Here is a 26,255-nt window from a genome sequence, read left to right as displayed (position 1 = left end):
AGATATATTCAAGTGGTTCACCTTATAAGTGTGTTAGACATTAGTAAGGGAATACACAAAAAAATCTACTTTGGAAAAATGAAACCATGTAAAGACCTCTCGAATCTTTAGCTATGTAACTGAATTACAGTGAACATTGTAGTTAAATTTGTAGACTTTTAAGATTTTAAATATGCAACAACCTGACTGATATTAGTTTGAGAACTACTATACTGATAAGTACAAATACTTACTTTTAATTGTTGACGTACAGAAACAAGTACAATGTAACGATATGATAACTGAAAAGTTACAGAAACAAGTACAATGTAACGATATGATAACTGAAAAGTTACAGAAACAAGTACAATGTAACGATATGATAACTGAAAAGTTACAGAAACAAGTACAATGTAACGATATGATAACTGAAAAGTTAACAATGTAACGAAAAGTTACAGAAACAAGTACAATGTAACGATATGATAACTGAAAAGTTACAGAAACAAGTACAATGTAACGATATGATAACTGAAAAGTTACAGAAACAAGTACAATGTAACGATATGATAACTGAAAAGTTACAGAAACAAGTACAATGTAACGATATGATAACTGAAAAGTTACAGAAACAAGTACAATGTAACGATATGATAACTGAAAAGTTACAGAAACAAGTACAATGTAACGATATGATAACTGAAAAGTTACAGAAACAAGTACAATGTAACGATATGATAACTGAAAAGTTACAGAAACAAGTACAATGTAACGATATGATAACTGAACAGTTACAGAAACAATGTAACATATGATAACTGAACAGTTACAGAAACAAGTTACAATGTATGATAACTGAACAGTTACAGAAACAAGTACAATGTAACGATATGATAACTGAACAGTTACAGAAACAAGTACAATGTAACGATATGATAACTGAACAGTTACAGAAACAAGTACAATGTAACGATATGATAACTGAAAAGTTACAGAAACAAGTACAATGTAACGATATGATAACTGAAAAGTTACAGAAACAAGTACAATGTAACGATATGATAACTGAAAAGTTACAGAAACAAGTACAATGTAACGATATGATAACTGAAAAGTTACAGAAACAAGTACAATGTAACGATATGATAACTGTTACAGAAACAAGTACAATGTAAAGTTACAGAAACAAGTACAATGTAACGATATGATAACTGAACAGTTACAGAAACAAGTACAATGTAACGATATGATAACTGAAAAGTTACAGAAACAAGTACAATGTAACGATATGATAACTGAAAAGTTACAGAAACAAGTACAATGTAACGATATGATAACTGAAAAGTTACAGAAACAAGTACAATGTAACGATATGATAACTGAAAAGTTACAGAAACAAGTACAATGTAACGATATGATAACTGAAAAGTTACAGAAACAAGTACAATGTACGATATGATAACTGAAAAGTTACAGAAACAAGTACAATGTAACGATATGATAACTGAAAAGTTACAGAAACAAGTACAATGTAACGATATGATAACTGAAAAGTTACAGAAACAAGTACAATGTAACGATATGATAACTGAAAAGTTACAGAAACAAGTACAATGTAACAATATGATAACTGAAAAGTTACAGAAACAAGTACAATGTAACGATATGATAACTGAAAAGTTTGCACAATTGTTTTTATATCAAAAATAATTTGCATGTTGATAGTTCAATGAGTCAGAGCAAAAGAAAACACTGTGCAACCATGTGGCACAATTAAGTACAAAAAACAGAAGGAAAGAGGAAAAGATTTAAGTTCTAAACTTACACATGTCAGGAAAAGAACTAGAAAATTAATTCAGTCACATATGAGCATTTATTAATGACATTTTTGACTGATTCAATGATATTACATTTAATTAATCAATGTCACAAATCATGAAAATGATCAACTAATCCAAGCTACTGCTTCTAATTATTACAAATGTCAGCAACTCATACAGGAATAACTAACAAGTCAAGCATAATTAACGAGTCAAACAATTAATCAATTAGAAAGTTCTACTAATAGTCCATCTCTAATCAGGACTACAAAATTAAAAATTAAAAGTAATTATTTACCTTCTTAACAATCTGTTCACAGGTTCCAATAGCTATTCTAATAGAACGTTCTCCCACTGGTCCCAGCCATTCTTGGACAGCATGTTCAATAGCAGATTTTACTACTTGTTTCAGATGAGGATGACTCTGTAATAATGGTAGCTAAGAAAAAAAGGATTGGATGTAGTATTTCTTGATTTGAAAAATCTTAAATTTCTTTTATATGTTATCTCCAATCTAAAGCCTCCTAAATGAATTTCAAACTTTTCAGCAAAAGGTTTTATTAAGTTTGTTATTTAATATACATAGCTACACATAAATTTTATTTTTATTGCTATTTGAACCATGCATAAATAAAATTCTTGCCACACAAGTTGTATATCACATGAAGAATGTGTTACTCAGGTTACCCTATTAAATTACATAATGTAAGGGCTACTCAAGAGTTTCTCACATGCACGTCTTGTGAAAAATATTTGTTATTATTGTTATTTATTTTACTTAATTTATATCTAACCTAAAAAAAATTTAATTTATTTCAGTTACTTTTGTAATAAGACAAAAAATACACATGAAAAACAAGATAATACCAACCTGAGTTCTTTTCTGTCAATTATCAATGAAACTTAACATTAGTTTTTAATAGTAATGTATAGTACTATTGCACTGAATATTTTTATATAATTAAAGTCAACTTTATCAACAAACTGTCATCATAAGATTCACATTAACTCTCACATCCCACAGCCATGAAATGTGATAGAAAAGACAAGAAGAAAGAACCAAATTCATCCTTATTCTTGGCTTCTTCGCATGAATTCACTTGTTTGTTAGATTTTGTACAAAGTTACAGGAGAGCTATCTGTCCTAACTGTCCCAGATTTCAAAGTGATAGGCTACAGTGAAGACACCTCAGTAATATACACAAAAAACTCTTGGAATACTCTATTTAGACTGAATTGAGAGATTTGACCATAAATGTTATAATACAGAATTCCATTTTTCCAATACTGTGTAGTTGTCATATTCATACCAGCTCCCCTACCTAAAGTCTTACAAACGTTTCTGTCAAGTAAATTATTGTGCACTCAAAACAGAAAAGAAGGAATAGGAGAGAAATTCAGACTCACAGGGATAGCTTCCCCAATGACATGACCTGTCACTTAAGGATTAAAACTCATAACTGAGACATGGTTGAGACCATCCTCAAATCAACAGATTCCCAGTGACAAATATAATGCACCTACTCTTATGAGGCAATGAGATCTGAATAATGGAGCCTCAAATATACAGTTTGAGATGTTCAACCCTCTTTACTTGTTGCAATCATAACACAAACATACATAATATACAGTTATTTATTCATATTTTAGTATTGAGTCTAAAACTAAATGAAATTTAGTCTTACATGCCAGTACAGACTAATTACTTGAATGTTTTTTACATTACTATTACATTACAATGTTATTTGATGTCTATGTTTCATCTCGCAAAATTATGACTAAAGTCTGTTTGGCAAGATTAATTAATATGCAATTAGTTGTTGTAGTTATTAGACTGATCAATTAAACATTTCTTCAACATTAGTAAGTTGAAATCAACTCTGTTTAAGTTTTAAGTATGTCTATAATAGAATAAAACATTTTGAATTCAATATATATCATATAAACTGTGCTGTTGTACATTTCAAAATTACAAGTGTTAAAAATAAAACTATGCTTCAATGTTTTCAAACAACACAATGAACAGCTATATCTACCTGGTTATTAATCTGGATATGCTGAGAAAGACCTGTTATGGATAAGACATTAATATCAAGGTAGGCAAACTGTGGCTGTGGGAATCCAGAGGACATAGGAGCTGCTGAGCTTCCTCCCGTAGGGGTAGTGCTTCCTCGAACAGTTACAACTCCTGACGGAACTCCAGCAGAGACTTCCTCTTGTACTAGCTTAGGTGGAGCAGCAGTGCTTGCAGGAACCAATGATGAAGACTGGATCTTAGGCTGTGGAATTGATATGTTTAACATCTGTTCCTTTTGTTTGGGAAGAGGTGACAGCTGTGGTTCAATGCGAGCAAGCCTATGGTGGTCTTTAAATACATTACCCATCTTTTCCTTTTTCAAATCCTAAGTGAAGGAAAATAAATGATGCAATCAAAGTCTTATTCAACAAAAATAGTCTTTCACAAAACTACAGTTATAAAAAACAATACAACTTAAATAAAATATTTTTCTGAACAATAAAAAAAGTTTTCTTTGAAAGATATATGGTAATGAGGGAACATTAGTTTCTTGGTTGGTTGGTTGTTTAGTGTTCATTGGCACAAAACAACTGGGCTGTCTGCAAACAGCCGGCAAGTCCCTTTAATCCCTTTTGAATTACAAAATGGAGACACCCGGCCCAAGGATTTCTCAGATAAAGAATGGATAATCAGAAATCAAGGTGTAGAACATGGCTGTAATATTGACTGTACAACAGTCATCCATGTATGGTCGTTTTCGAATTACCTGTTTTTACTATTTCAATTTTTTTCATTTTTATGCATTTTGTCATAAAGAGATGTATCCATAATAAATAAGCTACAATTCAGTAAGTGCTGATCCCACCCACCATGGAGCCCTATAATGGGATGCACTACAGTGCCAAACACTGCAGCAATGCCAGGGTTTCATCAGCACTATACCCAAAACACCAGTATCAGATACAATGTCCACAACACCCACTGAGAACATCTAACACTGATATTTGGTTGACCCTAGCCTAAGTGGACCAGCCGACTGACCCTATGGGTCACCCCATGGCTGACCATCTACAGAAATTCAAGGCCAAAGTGGTATGTTAGGGCTGGAGCCCTCAACCACAAATATCCTCTCCTTTCCTTCACAGGCCACCGGGCATGGAAAACACGTGGGTGGATGTTTTTCCTTGCATTATAAAAAACAGGATTATTAAATACTACTCCCACTAGAAGTTGGATTCTTGCTGTGTATTTTTATATCTTATTTTAGTCATAATTATTTGTGAACAATTATCAGGAGTTGCTTTTCCTCAATAGATAATTTATTTCTGCCATTTCATTTCATAACTCCTTTAATCACCCCAGAGGTACATGTATCACAGTTCAAGATAGATTGCTATAAAGAATATTTAGAAACAAGTTTTACCCTTTTGTAAACATAAAATGATATATTGATATAGATCAGTTATTCATCTACCTGAGAGATAATACGTAAGCCACTTTCACATAACAGACATAAAATGTATTCTACCAAGCTTTCAATCAAATTCACTGGTAATGACATCTTAAACACTGAAAAATAAAAATAAAAAATGCAATACTTCTGTGCAAAATTCAAATTATCATATCCATTTTGATAAAAAGAGAAATTATGAGGAAAATTTCCCAAACTTTAAAAGAGTAGTGAGTTACCAATGGTTCATGTACACTTATCCAAACCTGTGTCTACCAATTTCATTTTTATATATAAAATACAAGTATATAAATAAAACCTTTTCTCACACTTTGCTTATACTTTAACTAATGTAACTATAGAAGAAAAACAAGTTTCTTCCAAACTGTTTTAAGTCAAACAAAACTTTGATAATACCCAGCTATATTCAGTCAGCATCATTCCTACCATGCACAGAATAACCCTTTCAACCAAACAAGCATTTTACCACCTTAGGTGAGGTGGACTGGTTTACATTATGTTATTATACAGATTATAGGTTATTTCAAATTCATAAGTATTTATTAATGATTTTAAAATTTTGTCTGTGTGTTTTCCAATAGAAAATGTTTCAGAATACAAAATAAACACCCAGAAAAATGAGCAGCATGAAGACAACCACTATTTGATATATCACTGGCCCATACTGGCCAAGCACCCACTCACTAACATCCTGTTTTTGGTGCTAACATTTTCCCCCTAGTTGATACTAAATAGTAGAGGAATGTTTAAAAATCATGGTGACCTTCTTATAGTCAGTTTAAAACTAGTCAGAATACAAATACTTTGAAATGAAAATTGTAAACTTAGCACGTAATAGTACTGTACACGTTTATTTGTTGTTTATGTATAATAATTCAGCATTTTGATTATGAGATTAATATATATGCAACTGTGACTTCAAATTATGACATTTCCATTATCAGTAACTAGAATAACTTTTATATTTTGTTCAGATTGGGTTTATTTATACCCATGTTTTAACTGTATACATAATCTGATACAGTATTTTTTATTTTTTCTCTTACTTCTCAAACAAGTTTTAGGTATCAGTACTTTCATAATCAAGAATTTCCATTAAACATCCTGTTATTTCAAAATTCAGGTATACATATGTTTTGTTTTGGGTCACTTAACTAATGCAATTTGTAAAAACTGATACAACTCTGAATTGGTAAAATATTTTTTTGTACAACTTTTATCTTTTAAATGAAATATTAAAAATTAAATATATGCGTAATTGAATAATAACATTATGGAAACCACTGTCTTGTCAAGCAGACCCAAAATATAATATGAAGGTTAAAGTAAGTAATTCAAAATGCACATGAAACAAAGACTGAACATTGTAATTATTTCAGTATACATAATTTCTGTACTAAGCTACACATCTAGATATACTAAATAAAGACTGTGGTATACCTAAAAAGTTGCTTTTTTTACGTTGCCCAGTAAGTAAAAGAGCAACACAAAATTTTATTTGTTCAATAACTCATAACTATTTTATATGTATTTATGGATACATAAAATAATAAGTAATGTCATACACCTAGAAAGATAGTGTAGTTTGGTAATATTACAAATAAGGTAAAATCCAAGAGTCACTTAGCACACACACCAATGAAATAATCCAATGCTAATAACACATTTTAACATTAAACTTATTCAAACCACTAATTCATAACAAGATACTACTGATTTTACATCAACTGATTGAATTTTAAAAACAAGTACAGTAAGAAACTGATTACTTACATTTATATCCAAATTGAGATTCTTACAGAGAACTTCAATCTCAAACTTCAAAGTCAATTTTAGTTCTGGTTCTTGGTGTAACTCAGCTAAAACACTCATTATTCCCATTGTCCATGGGTTGGGAGGCTTGAAAACCTACAAATACAAAAGAATCTGCCATCAGTTTGTAGCTATCACTAACATATTTACCCATAATCTGAAGGGCAATTACCACTTTAAAATGGGTCAAGCAGAAAACTTAAAAAAATAAACATGAATAAAGCTGGGTAATTGACAGTTCAACAAGAAAATATATACTAGTTAAAGAACTTGAAAACAGCAAGGTTCCATCAGCCACTACTCATCATTCTCTAAATCCAGCCAATAGCAGACAGAGAATCAAACCTACAGATTCACAATAAGGCAATTTGTTATGCATCTAAAATCTAAAAATATACCAATTAACTCAGTACATTCAGGGAGAAAAAGAACCTTATAACAAGTAATGGCTGAATGACATCTCTTTACCTGTCACATTTATTAAACTATTAAATTAGCATTTTTTACATTGCATTGTATTTCAGAATACACATATAAAACATGTGAGTTTATTCAGCTCAGCTAGTCTTGCATCAGCTAGTGTTTTTGTGGAACAACTAAGGATTACATACATTTTTATAACTTGTGAATATTACACTCATAACTAACTGATCACAATTCACCAGCTTTGGCATTATATACCGTAAGACTTAATTCTTTACACAACAAGGCTAAACAATATTTCAATAATAAATTACCACATTCCTGAACTTTACAAGAACAAAGTTAGTTGATTTGACCAACCTTGAAAATGTTATACTATACATGCTATAATTCTCATTCACTGAGTTTCTTTATGAAATTTGGCAAGCTTTGAATAAAAATTACCTACTGTGCACAAAAAAAACTACTAGAGATTTATTAGTGAATTTCTGAAGCCTTTACCAAGTCAGTCTAAGTGAAAGATAATTTTCATACTAAGACCAAAATATTTATTTTCATTTCAGTTTTCATACCTTGCTTGCATAACCTTCATAGCTTTCTAAATAAGTATCAAAAGTTTTCCTAAATGTTTATATTTTATATCTTATTTTATCTTAACACTAACTATAGAGAAATCAATGTACAAGTTATGTGAAAAATTAAAAACACAAAACAAAATGAATAATACCATTATGACAGTATTAGTGAAAATATTCCAAATTAATTATCAGAACAATTTCAACTGTCAATCATTTTGAAATTTGTTTTATTTCAGTTTTGTTTTATTGCTTTACTTTGTACCAGTGGAACAATAAATCACACAGAGTCCAGCACCCACTTCTCATAAAGCAAAGTTATCTGGTACTGTATTTTGCAACAGCACTAGAAACAGCTAATTTTAAAAGTTTTGTTAGAAGTTTCTAATTTTTCACATTTTAGATCCTTTGTTAAAATATTGGTTTGAGGAATAATTCGTGAGCGTTTTTTCAAGTTAAAAAAATATATTCATAAATGAAACGCTTTCACAAAATATTTCATGTCATTTGGTAGATAATTTTTTGCTCTAATAGATGGTGTGTTTGATTTTCATATGTCTTTAATTTTTGCTTTCATTTTCAGCTCATTAAATGGAATGTCAAGTGGATAAAATCGAGCATTTTCGACACCATCTGCTTTTCGCATTTAATTTCTTGCAATTTCGTTTACAACAATGCATACTATATACCTAGGTATTACATGAAATAAAGTATCATAATAAATGTTTTGGATGTAATGTGTTCATGCATTGAAGTATTGTATAGTCTTGCATGTAATGCTTGAATGAAATTATTTAAAAACACTCACGAATTATTCCTCAACCTAATATATATATAACAATAAATACAAATTATATATCAAAAACAAGGATTCATACTACACACTGTTCATTCAAGCTCTTTTCACTCAAGTAACAATATCTGACATTTTCTGTCTTCAGAAAACCTTACAAATTTCAGTGGCCAAAATATTAATGCACTTTTCAAATGTGCATTTTAGAAATACAAAAAATATATCATGAACTAGAATAGTGTTCTAAAACTACTATAATTTATCCAGCTACAAATAAGTTAGAATGCAGGGGGTTCAAAGTTAGTGTTTCTAATTGGATGAAAACACCAACAACATATTTTAAATGTTAGAAAATTATAAAGAACAAATTTTGGAGATCAGATTAATCAATACACAGAAATACAAACTTAAAACTAGCAGAATATAAAACTTTTAAATATAAACTGTGTTTTCATACACCATTTTTATTAACATACAGACAAAAAAGTTTGAATGTAGCATTGTAAAATATTATGTACGACCTGGTCATATGAAAAAAGTTAAAATGTCTGTATTTACTTGAAACTTACAGTTCTAAAATGTACTGAAGCAATGATGCTGAATTGTTGTGTTTAATAAATTATTACGACATTATTTTTCAACAAAAACTAAATTACAAGAAACCTCAGCAATTTGAAACAAGGAAAAAACAAAATGCAGAAGTTTATATCAATAAATATTAAAAGTAATTCTACTTACTCGACTTTTCCCACAAGATTCTAAAACCTTAGCAACAAAAGGAACTACATAGAGAAGCTCCTGTTGTCCTTTATGATAAGCCTCAATAAGAAGAGACTTTATGTCTATATCCTGAAATAATAAAATCCACTTGTGAAACAAAACCTCAAATCAAAGAGAAATTTGTTATACAAACTTTTACAAATAACTTTCAAAATAGTTTTCTTTTCTAATGCCTTCAGTGAAGTTGAGAAAACCCACTTGTAGATAAAAATATATGTAAAAACGGCTCATTTGGGTTGAGAAAATTTTTAAATAGAGGAGCAAACAACGTTTCGACCTTCTTTGGTCATCGTCAGGTTCACAAAGAGTAAACCTTTCTGAACCTGATGACCGAAGAAGGTCGAAACGTTGTTCGCTCCTCTACGTAAAAAAATTCTGTCAACCCAAACGAGCCGTTTTTACATATATATTTTTCTAATGCCTTGTCTTTAAATTAGATGTGCAATTTTTTTATCTTTAAAATTTTCTAACACATGAATGGTTTGTTATTAAACACAGACTACTGCATAGCTCTGTGCTTAATTGTTTGTTTACTTATTACTGTAAATAAGAGAGAAATACAAGAAATTGGTTTTAAAAACATGTCCTTTGATGTATTTGACCTCCAGTGGCTCAGTAATAAGTAACAATTTCTGTTTTTATTATCATATCTAGTTTTATGTTACCCTGAACGTATATTACAAAAATACATATTACATCACTCAGAGATGAATTCATTTTTATGAATATGAAGATGAAAAGTTGGATGAAAGAGAGATTACTATATGAAGATGAAAAGTTGGATGAAAGAGAGATTACTATATGAAGATGAAAAGTTGGATGAAAGAGAGATTACTATATGAAGATGAAAAGTTGGATGAAAGAGAGATTACTATATGAAGATGAAAAGTTGGATGAAAGTGAGATTACTATATGCAGATGAAAAGTTGGATGAGAGAGAGATTACTATATGAAGATGAACAGTTGGATGAAAGAGAGATTACTCTGCTCTTGTTCTTAAAAGATAGATGATGCCACATTCAATCAAGTTCTTGTAGGCAATAAAAAACCACTATCAAAGATATACGTAGGAAGCATATGATTCATAATCTCACCTTATATATTTACACCTACACATTTTCATACAAGCAAATTCATAACAACCACTGCTTATATTATATATACACATACTGATTTTGGATTATGAATGTTTATTTTCAATAAGAGAACTTGTTTCATCTGCAACAAATGCAACTTATTTCAGAAAAATTAAATTGTTGTAATAGGAATTTCAAACAAAAATATTAAAATACTAATTATACAGCCCCTAGATGAAAACAAACCAAAATACTTACTATTTGCATTATAGGCTTGTTTTTTGCCAATGTCAACATTCCTAACCAATGGCCTAAATTCTTTAATAAAGAGCGATCTGAAAAGTTGGCAATTCCCTTGTCACTTCGAAGAAGAACCTGAGAATAACAAGATATACTTCTCCAGAACATCTATTATATTTCTAAGAATTATTACACACAACTGAATAACTTATGATGTAGAGCTTAATTTATTAAGACTGTCTCAGGGTTGATGATACATACAGATAATAAAATTAAGTTCTCATCTAGTCCTACTCATACAGTATCCCAAAGTTAACAAACATTTGTGGGTATTCTTAAAATTCACTTTAAAGTAATAGCTTCCAAATTAATTTATTAAAAGATGTGAACAGTTAAACCTTGAGTAAACAGTAGTGTTTCTAAATAACTCCTTGAATAATAATATTGCTGTATAATGGAATTTTCTTTGTGCAGCCAAGGAGAAGGTTTCCTACAATTAGTTTTAAATTGTTGCTGAATGTAAATTATAAATAAAAACTGCTTGATATTATTTCACAACTGAAGTAAAGCTTGAGTAATAATAAAAACTATGCAACAATGTCTTATTTTTTCAAATTAACATAAAATCTTTAAAAATTCAATACATTCAATGAAAACATTGAAAATGTACATGTATATACAATGTATCTGTCTTACAATAACAAATTATACAACTGACCATAGAGTATTTTACCTTAATGTTGCGAAAGGTCTCACGCACTACAAGTTTACCAAGATCTGCTAGGCGCAGTGTGTCTAAGAAATTGGAATACAGCGTGTGAAAATTGTGTTCAATAGACGCTCTTTTCATGACCAAGTATTGGGAAGCCCATGGCCAGTAATCTTCCTTCACAAGTTCTTTAAACTCTTCTGTCTGAAAAGAAGAAGTTTCACTTCCTTGAACTTTTTAACAAGTCATTTAAGATGCTAAAGTACAAAGTTAACCTCTTTTCAAATATGGTAAAAGTAATTCAAACCTGAGGTAATTTAGCATAAATAACCAGATCTAATTATTACATCCACCAGTTTATCCTCAAGAACTATCATAAGAACAGTATTTTTACTATAAAATGTTTTCTTACAAAAAACAGTTAATAAGCTGTAACAAACTTCTCTATTACTATTTTACAGCTTCAATGATCTCTCAATTATTGTTTTACTTTTGTATATAAATACATATAAAACCTGAATTATAACCTATAAAAATTAATATTAAAAGTTTGTTAACATTAAAACTTTTGTTATATGAAAAATCACTTACCTTCTGTGCCAGGTTCATCTGTGAGAGATTGTTTATAATAAATCCCACCTTGTCCTGTACTGCTTCAGGAGGTATTACCATCTTTTCATCTTTCTCAGTTGCTACAAGCAGTGTGTCAATATTAGTAGCATTAGCAATGGATGGCTGAAACAGTTCCAACAAGAGTTTACAGTCAGTATAAGTGGCTCAGCAATTTCTTTGCTAGCTAGAAATTAAACAATTATCTTTTTACAAACTTATGTTTTTGCTTTTCAAAACATTTATGAAAATACTTCATAAACCAGTATGTGGTTTTTCACCCTAAGCATCTGCTTATACAACACTGCATAGTAATCATTAATTCACTAGTTAATTATTGTATAACAATGTTCACTTATTATACATAATCTAATGAGACTTTCAGTATGACTTGTTCTTTGTACAAATATTTTCATTCCAATCTAGCATGTAGGTAACTTTTTAAATTAAAAAAGGTTATTGGTTTTGAAGAAAAGAACTTGCAAATTTATGCCTTTTTTCAATATCAATGTATTAGTAAACCTTACCTCTTATTTCAGAAAAATTGATAGATATTTGGAATAAAATTTTAACCTAAAAAGACCGAACAAATGAGACACGACACTGTATGCTATACAATATAAAAAGGTATGAAAGCTTCAGAGGTTATAAGAAACATGTACAGTTTATGGAGAAAATGTGTTGAACATTAAGAGACACCAACAATAGTTCACAAAGTTCCAATCAGGAGAATTTGATCTCACCGATACCCCATATGTGGGGCAGCCAAGAACAATCGATAAAGACACTCTGCAAACCATAGATGAAGCAAATTCAAAGTTTACCATGCAAGAAATGGCTTAACAGCTCTGTACAACATTCATTACCCACTTTTCAAAATTTGAACAATGGGTTCCACATGATTTAACGAATAATCAATGTACTCAGAAGGCCACCATTTGTTCATCTTTGAGAACAAAACATACTAATGAACCATTTCTGGAAAGAATAATCACTGGCTTCTTTATGAGCACATTCAGTGTGAGAGATAATTGTTAAATCCCTGTCAGACACCTGTTCCAACACCAAAGAGTGGCTTAAACCACAAGGTTTTGCTTTGTGTTTGGTGGGATCTAGGAGGTGTAGTCTAGCATAAAATTTTGGATCCAAATCAAACACAGCTGAAAGATACTGTCATAAGTTGGGGTACTTATACCATGCACTGATAAAAAAGTTGCATCAGTCAGTCTAAGAGGCATAAGGATTTTGCACAACAATACAAGACCACACACAGCAAAAAATGACCCAAGAAAACTTCAGGTCTTGACATAGGAAGCTGTATCTCATCCATCCTGTTTGCAAGATCTTGTTCCATCTGATTATCATATTTTCAGAATCTTACAGCATTACTTAGGTGGAAAAAAATATGCAAATAATGAGAATCTTAAGACTGTTTTTTGAGGAATTTTATTCATGATGAATCCATAACTTACTCAAAAGACAGAATTATGTCATAGAAAATGTGGGGAAATATTATCCTAATTAAATTTGTAATTGAAAACTAAAATTTCTTCAGTTTATTAATTTTCAAAAAAGGACAATACTTTCTTTCTAATCTGAAATAGATATAGTGCTGTAATTTATGTTCAATGTTCTAATTTAGATGTTTGAATGCACATGATGCTAAGATCTAGTTCCACTTGTTCAAACTTGCACTTTGCTGACATTTTGACTAAAACCAGAGTTATCAAACAACAACAAAAAATATTACTCAAACTCACACAAAACAACAACAACAAAGACTATGAAACAAGATGTTAAAAGAAATATCAAATAAACACACATTACTGAATTCATGATTTACAGTTCCCTTAGTATACTTCAATTATATAACAAGTGATAAAGCCTTGCATCTTTCTCCCAAACACTACTGTGCATTTTATATATCAGGGTTAAAAACTCCTATACCATGTAAGCAAAGCAAATGAAAATTTATTTAACATAACATATCAGTAGCTCAATTGGACGAGTCAACTTGTAACCTAACTGGTCGTTAACATACATCCAGACACCCCACCATAACAATGCATTATTATGTATGTTGTGTACCTTCTAGTTTCCTACATAACTTACATTGCAATGTATTTGAGACTTTTTCAAGTTTAATACTGTAATTTCACCTAAGAAAAAAACTTCCCAAAGAATCAGAAACCTGGAGGATGAATAAAACCTTTATATTTCAATGTGGTGCTCAACCTTGCAAGTCTTCTTTCACTATAAACTCATTTAAACAATAATTGTTTTGTACAATTTTATTTCTTGTCAAAGTTTGTCATGTGTATCAATTACCAAAGGATATAATGATTATTAGAAGTAAAATTGTGAAAAAATAAAACAAAAAAAAAATTAAAAAATATATATATTATTCATTTTAAATCTGGAGAAAAAACAAACAAAAAACTAATAAGAACATAAAGTGATTAAAATAAGATTAACAACATGCATAATAATGTTGTATTTACAGTTCGGAATGTCTCCAAAATATCATTCAAAATATCCTGGCTCGGATCAATCACTAGATATACCATGGATGACCTAATCAGGTACAAGCCAATGTGTTTTCTTTTATGGTAAATGTATCACTACTTCATGCATAACAGTTAGGTTTGATATTTTATAACATTTTTGCCAATTTGGATTTGTATTTTTCTCTCTCTTTTTATGAACAAATTTTAGACAAAACCTGATGAAGAAATTAGGCTAGAAATCTTATTTTAAGAGTTTATGCAGAAGTTAGAATTAGGAAAAGGTTGAAATGTTGATCTTCATTATCCTATCATTAACTTGAAGATTACCTAAGAAGGTCAAAATGTTCTCTAGTTATCAATAAAAGTGTTAATACCCATACCAGCCATTCTGAAATACATTTTCATTTTAAGTGGGTTTCCCATCATCAAGAATTACTTCATATGATACCTGTTTGCCTGCATGTACATGTACACAGTTCAAAGACTGTTACTCAACAATTTTGTCAGGTCAGTGTAATTTCCATTTCACACAAACTTTTTACAAAAACAATTTCCTGCAAAACTGAGATAAATATAATGTTATGGCTTATCACCAATAAATACAAGGAATGTGGGAGAAATACGGTTAAATTTTCAAGGACTTTCCCAAGACCTGATAAAAATCATGATTTTTAATTATGTCAAATAATGAATGTGTTTTACAAAATTCCACAACTTTTAAAATTTTCATGATACATGAAAACCTTGACAAACTATGGTAACACATTAATTTTTTAAATAAATGATAAGAAACTTTAAATTTGTATTTTTATTTAAACCAGTCATGACTTGTATTAATTTTTCTACTTTACAGTGTAATGAACATTGCATAAAACGTGTCATTCACCCATTCTGAATCATGTATAGACAGATGTCTGTCATGTTGAGTTCCATTTTATGTTTCACTCCCCTTGAATGACATTAAAATAACCATCTCTCAAGATGAACAACTAGAGTTGAAATAGGTAAAAAAAAAACAATGAATTGGGGCAAACTTCCTGGTGTAAAATACACTAAAACAACACTTCACTCCTTTGCAAAACAGCTGGTATTGAAGGAATATGAGTGCACAGAGGTCAAGTTCCTATTAAAGATAGCACTAAAAAGATTCTCATAAAGAAATAGTGCAAAGAAAAATTAATGCACAGGAGTAAACTTCACAAACATGTCACAAAGGTGGTACCACTGCTATCACAGAGCCAATCACACCAGGAAATTAAAAAACTATAAACAGCAATCACTGAAATTGACAGTAGTTCCTTGCATGAAATGTAATAAAAACTGCACATCAGGTTTTCAGCTCCTCAGCTGTAGTTACAAGAAAATCAAATCAAAAACTTTTGTAAATTTTACAAGATTTTTATTGTTAATTTTGTTTTTCCTCATTGACACCAGAAAACTCTTTTGAACATAATATTTCAATTACATTCCAATTACTCTTAGTTCAACTGGGACCAAATTGGGCTTTACTTAAATCTGATAAATTTCCTAACTCTATGCAAGAACAGAAGTACCTCAACCTTATAAAATGATTTGGGACCCCTGGCATAAATGTCTTAAGTTAGCCCAACTGTCCACTGTTAAACAGCTATATCTGAGGAGAGGATAAAAAATCACTCACTACAGCCACATTTCTTTGTATTAAAAGTCCTATGAAATCCAATACAGCATACAAAAAAATGTCCATGAATTCCATACAAAAGGGATCTAAATACAACCTTTAATGTATATGAATATTAATTATGTTTTTACTTTGATACATTAACAGCTGTTATTTTATCTGTCAGTAACATTTGCTCATAAATACATTTATTTTATACTGCTACAAAATTGTAAACACTAATAAAATGTACAGTTTATTAAGCAAACAGGTGGAAAAAAAAGCTCTCAAATACAAACTTTACCTTTCCACTTCCAATAGTTGATGGTTTTGTAGTAGTAGCAGTAGTAATCACAGTTGCAGTGGTAGTAGTAACGGTCCGTGCTGTTGCAGAAACGATAGGACCGAAACCTGAAGACATTCCAACCATACTTTGAGGTAAAGATAACCCTTGGGGATGGTTGGGTGGTTCCTGGGTGCGGGCTCCATATTCAATGTACTGGAAAAAAAAAAAAAGCCTTAAATTGAAAAATGCAACTCAGGCCTTTATTAATTGTTTTAAACAGGTCCACTACAGTACAAATCAATCCATTCTTTGTTACTTCTCAGGCTATAACCTTTTAGTTATGAGGTTTAACATTCTAAAAAAAAACAAAAAAAAACTTTTTTTTCAAAATTATATCAAGTGAAAATTCTATATACACTACTGAGCATAAATTTAGAGATCACCATTAAGTCTCATGCACAGAAAGCAACATCAATTTAAATACCATCCAAATCATGTTTGGTTTAAATGACAGTTCACTCAGAGAAAGACAAATCTAATAGCTGCCTTAATAAATAATTTCTAGAAACTTTTCTACATCTGCACAAAAAAAAAGGTTCAAAAGGTGTATTGCAGCAAGAATCCTTTTGTTCCAAAAATAGAGAGAACAGAAGAGACTTATGATCACAACAACCACACACACAAATAACCTTTATGATAAAAAGACTACCTATTCTCTTCAAAGCATGATAAACAAAAACATTTGTACCAGTGGTAGTCATAAAATATTAGAGGAAACCTGTATCCAACCTGTAGTTAAGCATGATAAAAGTAGCATCCAGACATGGATCTGTTTAACCACAACTGGAGATGGTGATCTCAACCATAATGATGGAATCCTGGGTTCTGTCTAATATAACTAAATGCACATTCACCATGTTTCTACTTCTTGACACTGGTTAGCAAAAATAAATTTCATTTTCTAAAACGATATTGATCCTAAACACAGTAAAGCAGTGTGTTGCATGGCCTCCACAAAGCTTAGACCTCAAAATTGTAGAGTGAGAAGAGATACATTTTGGTTGAAAAAACACCAAATGAAACAAATCAAAAAAGGAATTCTAGACAGTACTTCAAGATACCTAGAAATAAATTTATTTTAAAGATATTTGTTATGTCTTCAGAAATCATTGTATCAAAAAAGAACTTGGCATATTGTGAATTTAAACTACATGGTGTTAACACAATGCACAATACTGTGTATAATATATGAATAGGCCTACAAGTCTTCTCATTGTACAATGTTTTAAATACCTTGAAAATTAATTGGTAAATAACATTCTATGGTAGGTAGTGACATTAAATACGTCATTCAGAGACTGCAGTTACGCACTAATCTATCTAGGTTGTACAAGTGAAGAGTTAACAAGAGTATTTTTTTACAAGGTTGTCAAGAGAGACAGAGTAAAACTAAAGTAAACACATGCTTTTTCTGATTTAATATTGCTGTGTTCAGCTTTATTATTTGCTTTCTGTAAAAGTGCACTTAGATATTTATTACCAAATAATAATTTGGTGGTTATACATAAAATTACTTTTTCAGAATCTGAAGAAACAAAGCTGAAGTGAATATCCTGAAGTTTTTAAAAGAACAGTACCTTGTTTTAGCAGGAAGATGTGTGTATATATAGTTCAATATTCCACTGTATGTTGCCTTTACATACAGGTAATGGGCAATTCATCTGCCATTGTGAAATTTGCTAATTTCATCAAGAAAATGAGATTGATGTAATAATTGTTGAAGAGTAAATTGAATGTGATTTTTTGTTTTTCTATTCAAGCAAAATATTAATTAATTCTGTACAACAATGTATAAGAATTCTGGTATTAACACTCTGATTATTCTTATTGCAGAAGAAAAGATTATGTCACAGTAATATTTGCTTTTATTGCACTAAAAATAAACACAGCTGACACTTTATAAGACTATATTGCAATTAAAATCATACATATATCTGTTTTCAAATGCTCTCTGAAGTTATAATAGATAACAGTTTCTTATAATTTCCTCACTATTATTAAAAAAAATTATCACGAGAAACAAAATAGTAGTAATCAAACTCTTCACATATACATACCTCTATCAAATGGCTCGGGAAATCTGGGAAATGAGCAATAGAGGAAAGATGCTGGCAGTACTGAGGGTATTCTTTCAATCTAATGACAGCCAAACAACCAACATATATACTTAACATTTCTCCCATTCATGTTATTATTCAAAACTAAGTACTTGAGTTGCTTTATAATGTTTTTATCAGACAGCAAAGTAATTTATAAAGTGCTCAGTATAAACTATAAAAATTTGTAGTTGTAATATGTGAAAATTTAAAAAAAATTGTTAAGCACGTTAGAATACAATGAAGTCAATAATACAGTGAAAGATTTATCACTGTTGATCACATTTATTCTCCTTAACAAATATATTCTAAGCCTTTTTTTTGACATTCTTAAATATGAGCAACTATACAGCAACCATTATCATTTGTTTAAAGGAACTGAGAAGATGAAGTGTATTAAAAACTAAGTGATGTTATCTGTTCAACAAGAAGATAATCTGACTTTTATTTTAAATTTGTAATGGATTAATTTAACCCTACACCCACAATACCCTTTTTAAACCTGCTCTGTACATGATGCTGAGTTACACTCAAAATTTAATTAAACTATTTCAGTATGATGTATTAGCAATTAAAACTGCAAGTTTTGCTGTCATCTGCTCGGATATTAATTAATAGACTCAACCTTTGCTCATCTATTGTTTATAAAGCACCAGAAAGAATAACTTGGGAAAGAGATGTAACAAGTGGATCTCTTACTTTTGACTTGTCACATAATAATTGTCAACTTGGGAAAGAGATGTAACAAGTGGATCTCTTACTTTGACTTGTCACATAATAATTGTCAACTTGGGAAAGAGATGTAACAAGTGGACTTGTCATAATAATTGTCAACTAACAAGTGGATCTCTTTTGACTTGTCACATAATAATTGTCAACTTGGGAAAGAGATAACAAGTGGATCTCTTACTTTTGACTTGTCATAATAATTGTCAACTTGGGAAAGAGATGTAACAAGTGGATCTCTTACTTTTGACTTGTCACATAATAATTGTCAACTTGGGAAAGAGATGTAACAAGTGGATCTCTTACTTTTGACTTGTCACATAATAATTGTCAACTTGGGAAAGAGATGTAACAAGTGGATCTCTTACTTTTGACTTGTCACATAATAATTGTCAACTTGGGAAAGAGATGTAACAAGTGGATCTCTTACTTTGACTTGTCACATAATAATTGTCAACTTGGGAAAGAGATGTAACAAGTGGATCTCTTACTTTGACTTGTCACATAATAATTGTCAACTTGGGAAAGAGATGTAACAAGTGGATCTCTTACTTTTGACTTGTCACATAATAATTGTCAACTTGGGAAAGAGATGTAACAAGTGGATCTCTTACTTTGACTTGTCACATAATAATTGTCAACTTGGGAAAGAGATGTAACAAGTGGATCTCTTACTTTTGACTTGTCACATAATAATTGTCAACTTGGGAAAGAGATGTAACAAGTGGATCTCTTACTTTTGACTTGTCACATAATAATTGTCAACTTGGGAAAGAGATGTAACAAGTGGATCTCTTACTTTTGACTTGTCACATAATAATTGTCAACTTGGGAAAGAGATGTAACAAGTGGATCTCTTACTTTTGACTTGTCACATAATAATTGTCAACTTGGGAAAGAGATGTAACAAGTGGATCTCTTACTTTGACTTGTCACATAATAATTGTCAACTTGGGAAAGAGATGTAACAAGTGGATCTCTTACTTTGACTTGTCACATAATAATTGTCAACTTGGGAAAGAGATGTAACAAGTGGATCTCTTACTTTTGACTTGTCACATAATAATTGTCAACTTGGGAAAGAGATGTAACAAGTGGATCTCTTACTTTTGACTTGTCACATAATAATTGTCAACTTGGGAAAGAGATGTAACAAGTGGATCTCTTACTTTTGACTTGTCACATCTTTTCTTTCTCAGATCGCCAATAATTCTTTGATGTTTCATAACTAATAGAAGGGCAAAGTTTTAATCTATCAAATAATGTATAATGTTACATTCTTTTTTTTATACATTTAAGAACTTAATATTTAAATAAAACTTGATTTATTAACTATGTTTTGATGTAAAATTTAGTTGTATACATTGACAATAAAGGTTAAGTAAATTCTGAATTTATGAAGCATTCATTCAAATGAAACAAATAGAATATCTTATTAACTTAGAAAGCTGGGAAAATTTAAAGGTCAGCTGTCCTGAAATACTTAGATGAATGTTTTCTCATATTTAAAAGTTCTGAATGTAGTCACCTGGAAATAAGCATGTATGTAAATAATGAATACCTAATATTACAAGTTTTTTATCCAACAATTATCACATATTTGGTAACTATAACATACAACTTGATCAAAAATATTTAATACCCACCTTGTCTTAAACCTATCGAGTGCTGTTATACCAAAAAAATACATTTTGCTTCCATGAGGTTTTCTGAGTGCATCAAGTACATAACGCAGTGCCAACCCCAGGGACATGAAACTAAAAGATTTACAAAACTACATAAATATCTCAGTGCATCAAAAATACAGCACAGTACTAATGTCAGTGACATGAAGCAGAAACAAGCTTTATAAAACTATACACATATTTTCACCCAACAGATTTTAGGCTTTTAATTATATCTTTCATGTAACTTTTTACATTATATTTTCACAACAACAGCATGCTATTCATCCACTCATATCTGTATCTGACACACTGGCTACTTGGCCATGCCTGGCTCAAGATGGAAAAGAAATGACCTCTACTTTTAATGAAGTTATCAAAAAAGCATAAGCAATGTACGTGAAGGACATAAAAAAACTTGAAATATAATGGGAGATATTTTTTTAAATGTAAATATAATTATTTACAACTAAATGGGAGTTACTCTCTGCTAAAGTAAATAAAACAATTTTATAATCTTATTCTGAATAAATAAGTTGTATTACTTTAATAATAATAGCAGTTTCAAATCATTTCTATCAAATTGATTGTCTAACTTTACATAAACCAAACAGTTGTAACCATAATTTACCTGATTAATATAATTATATTCAATATCATTTAAAATTGTATTATATTATTTTTATAAATTTTTATTAGAAAGAAACTTACGTTACAAGGCCTTGTTCAATGATACCCCCAAACAGTTGTGCAGTTATTAACAATTCTTTGTCTGGATATTGAGGGAAAAACCGGTACTCCTCAAACAAGTTTCGTAGCATACAACTGAAAACTTCCTGTTTATGAAAGCAATAATAAATCAGTTTAGCATGAATTACCTCATTTCTCTACAGTCAAAATACATTCACAATGAGAGACACACTAAACGGTGATTATACTGAACTGCTATTAGCCACTGGTTATATGTATTTTGTTTTAACAAGTTGCTTTTATAGGAAAAATAACCTGTACAGTTTTCCTTGAAAAATTTACAAAAATATTATATCACTGTTGTGGCATTATGTTCTGGTGTTTTCCCTACTTCTCACTAGGGTGTTTAGATGTTTATTTAAAAGTTTCTAATAGCATGGGATAATTTTATTCTTTAAGCCACAACATTACGTGCTACTCATTGCATGACACAGAGATTTTACAAAATATTTAATTAATGTTCACAAAATTTATAACTCTTCTAAATATGAATGATCAATTTGTTCACAATATACTTTGTCTTGTAATTAATACATGAATAAATAAATGCTGTGAAAGTTTACTAAAGCTCTTCTAAAAGTCAATATCAAAAATACGATGAACATGCAACCATTTAGTTGGTTATTTCATACTTTTATATTTGTTTAATATTAACAACTGCCAACTCTCACATCACTTCAGTGACAGAAAGTGTGTTTATAGCTTTTATACTACTAAATGCAGATTTAAGCAAACTTTGACCTTTAAGTCATGAAACGTTTTTGCCAAATGGTGTACTAAATGTATCACACAACAAAGGGAAACAAGTTTAATGAATAATTATATGAAAAGTGTAAAAACTTCTGAGAAAACAGCTTAAGTTCTTGCTAATTTAATTTAGGAGAAAAAATGAAACATGTATAAAGCATTCGTTTTTACTTCCAGCAATACTATTTATATCACATGTATTAGTTACAAGTATCATCACTACATCTTAGGTTTACCCATTTATACTTTATGTGGAAACAAAAATCCACGATTTAAATGTCCAGTTTAAGAAAACAGAATAAAATATATAATAATAATTAAAATTCTTAATAAGTTGACAAAAACCATGACATTACTATATAATTGTTTTAGTGACATTTCTTTTAATTAATATTCTATGCAAATTAAAACAGTTTTATACTTCCACATGCTTTCAGTTTTTCATGTGTATTAATAACCTGACATCATTTGATGGACTTATAATAGTTAAGACTGAAGAGTTTGAGTCAGGTACACCAGTGTTGATTTTGTAGGCAGTTAAATGCAGAGAGTAAATAACTATATATCTTTATCATTTTATCAATAACATCATCATCCTATAGAGACAAATTTATTATTCTTACTTCCAACAGAGAAAGTAATTGAGGTAAATTGTCTTATCACACAGTATTAGTTACCAGTGCATTTCCTTACCCTTTCCCTTTTATTGGGTGACTCTTGAAACTTCTTTAACATCTCTAATACTTCATCAATAGAGAGAGTTGGGTGAGGAGGATGATTGTAAATTCTTTGAAAGTATCCATTAGCTTCATCTTCCACTTCCTTAGATACTTGTTGGCTCATTTCTGGGAACATGGCTGACATATCACCTACACATAATCATGCACAAGAGTGTTATTTTTAATACAAAAGTCATTCCTTTTATCATTGTTGTTGTTACATAGGCTTAAAATGATATAAATCTTGCTGATTTTCATTTCTACTTTTAAGAAAGAAGAAAACAAATACAACAGACAAAGTTTGTGAACACAATGAATTTTACTTGTACTCCATTATTTTTTTACTCTTCACACTATGACACAAAGTAATGCCAAATAAAATAAATCATGAAGTGAATTGATATCCTTTTATGGAAAGAATAAAAGGAAATTCAACATTTTATTTTGCACATAACACCTATATTTCAAGACTTAAATATATGGAGGGAAAAACTATACAGTCAAACACTTAACTTACAAACCAACTTTGGTTCTCCTAATCAATGCAAGACTGTCATATCTTAAAAGAATTATCCCCACAATGTTAAGCAAATTCATATGCATTTATGATAACAGATATATCACAAAATGTTAATGATTACCAAACAAGTTCAATTTGTGTGGAGTATTATTATTAATACAAAATGACTTGTGTCTAAAATACAAATTATTCTATTACACTTGCTTTTCTGTTTATACTTGTCAACATTGAATTTTTTTGTATTTCTTCAAAATTAGTAAAAGCGAATTTCTTAAAACTAATTTCTACTTCTACAAAACAAAAACAGGAATAAGCATTTATATATATTGTAGAGTCTTATCTATAAGTTACATGTAATATCATAATTCAGTTTGCATGTTATAAAAAGATCCAGCTATATAATTTTTCATTTACCTTTACTAACATCACATATATTAAACCACCAAAACTCACATCGTAAATTCATTTAGATATATGCATATACATTTATAAACGCATGCATATAATTATACATTTTAGACACACATACTCATATTATGATTAATCTGTTCAGTGCCGCAGATGAGATAACTCGTCCAAGCTGATCGGTAGCACAGTGCCACGGACAAGTTAATTTGTACTCAATAATACCTAACGTCAACGCTAGATGTCAGCACCATACATGCATTTGACCTACTTACAAATTGTTTCACTTTTGATCCAAAATAGCATCACAAAAAACGTTACAAAATGAAGAAGCATTAGAGTTGTATTGTAGCAGCTGAAATACTTGGTAGTCAACAGGTTAATGATCCATTTATTAAGCATATCATGACACTATTTCTACAAATCTTTATTCTTAGTCTTGCTAATGCTTTAGTCTCTACATCTCATATGTCAATATCAGTTTTTAAGAAAATACCTATTTTTTAATATTTAGATATTATTTCTGTGCATTTTCTGCTTTTGTGGTAGTTTCATTATCTAAAACTTAATTATCTCAAAATGTGCAGATTTGTTTAAAACAATCTTCATCTAACTTAAATTTAATCTTGTTTGAATGATGTTGAACCCACTAAATAATACCTTTATATTTTAATGTTGAAATTTTAATTCAAGCTAATTATTTCTAGATTTTAATATGTATATTTTATAACACATAAACAAACAATTTAAGGTCACATAACTACAGTAAAATCTCTCTAAGCCACAAACTGCATAAGGCAGAAACCTGTACAAGCCAGAAATATCAAAATTTTGCAACATTATTTTAAGATTTCTCTTATAAAAGGCCCTCTATGTGCCAGAACCTGCATGATGCAGATGGAAGACTATCTCTCACCTACCTCATCTATCAACAAGTAGGATTAGAATATGAGTAAGACATAAAAAATGTTTTTGATTAAATATTAATTTAGTTAATTAATTTTTTTCTTTAAATATTAATAAATTCTTGGACATTTTGTTACAGTAAGTATTGGTTAAATATATTGTTCTTTTTCCTGCTGTCATTATTTTTACAGTTAAATTAGATTCATGATTTGTAGAAATATAATTGTTTTTAAGTGCAAAATTCTACTCTTTAAATAATTATCAGGAAAAAATAAATTCCTATCTTCCCTAATTTTAAAACTTAAAATAAATTTACTTAATACACTCATTTTTAAAAAAAGCTATTAAACACCCTCAATTTCTTTAAAAGTTGTTTGTTATGACAATTCTAGTGAAATCCAAAGTGATTGAGAAAACTGATGCAGATGATTCTGTGAAAGCAGAAAGTTTTGAAAACATTGACAAGATTGGTTTAACAGAAACTGATGAAATTGATTTAAAATCTATAATAGAATCGGAAGATGGTAACAGTCTGAGAGATTCAAAAGACGAACAAAATGGAAAAAATAGTGAGGAAATAGAAATTCCAACTTCATCACAAGTGTTAAGTTATATTAACGGTATCAAATTATATGCAAAAATGAAGGAAGAAAATGAACTTCATGAAAAGGCCGTAGAATTGGCGTTCACTTTTAACCGTGTGAGAAAGCCCATTAAAAAAATGAAACAGTTGAAATTGGACACTTTGTTCAAATAAATTTAAGATTTTGTGTACTTATGTATAGTTTGAATGTCTATTTATGTTCTTATTCTAATAAATATAGCATAAACAGTGTAATAACTTTATTCAGAAACATCTTACTTCCCTTGAGGCAAGCAAGTATAATGTTCCACTCAAAAATTGTATATAATTTAAGGAAACAAGT

The 26,255-nt window shown here is 30.0% G+C and overlaps 1 protein-coding gene across 1 annotated transcript in view; it reads right to left on the bottom strand.

The window, feature by feature from the left end:
- Not1 (CCR4-NOT transcription complex subunit 1) overlaps positions 1-26,255 on the bottom strand; it is a 110,971-nt gene that overhangs the window by 31,650 nt on the left and 53,066 nt on the right. Inside the window, 12 exon segments of the mRNA XM_076501843.1 lie at positions 2,098-2,238; positions 3,836-4,201; positions 7,061-7,195; positions 9,629-9,739; positions 11,005-11,121; positions 11,720-11,899; positions 12,287-12,430; positions 16,755-16,949; positions 18,854-18,932; positions 21,265-21,375; positions 21,994-22,118; positions 23,473-23,648. Of these exon segments, the coding sequence (XP_076357958.1) occupies positions 2,098-2,238; positions 3,836-4,201; positions 7,061-7,195; positions 9,629-9,739; positions 11,005-11,121; positions 11,720-11,899; positions 12,287-12,430; positions 16,755-16,949; positions 18,854-18,932; positions 21,265-21,375; positions 21,994-22,118; positions 23,473-23,648 (1,880 nt within the window).

Source organism: Tachypleus tridentatus, chromosome 5, assembly GCF_004210375.1.
Source record: "Tachypleus tridentatus isolate NWPU-2018 chromosome 5, ASM421037v1, whole genome shotgun sequence".
In the NCBI taxonomy this organism is placed as follows: Eukaryota; Metazoa; Arthropoda; class Merostomata; order Xiphosura; family Limulidae; genus Tachypleus; species Tachypleus tridentatus.
This window is presented reverse-complemented; position numbering and strand designations above follow the sequence as displayed.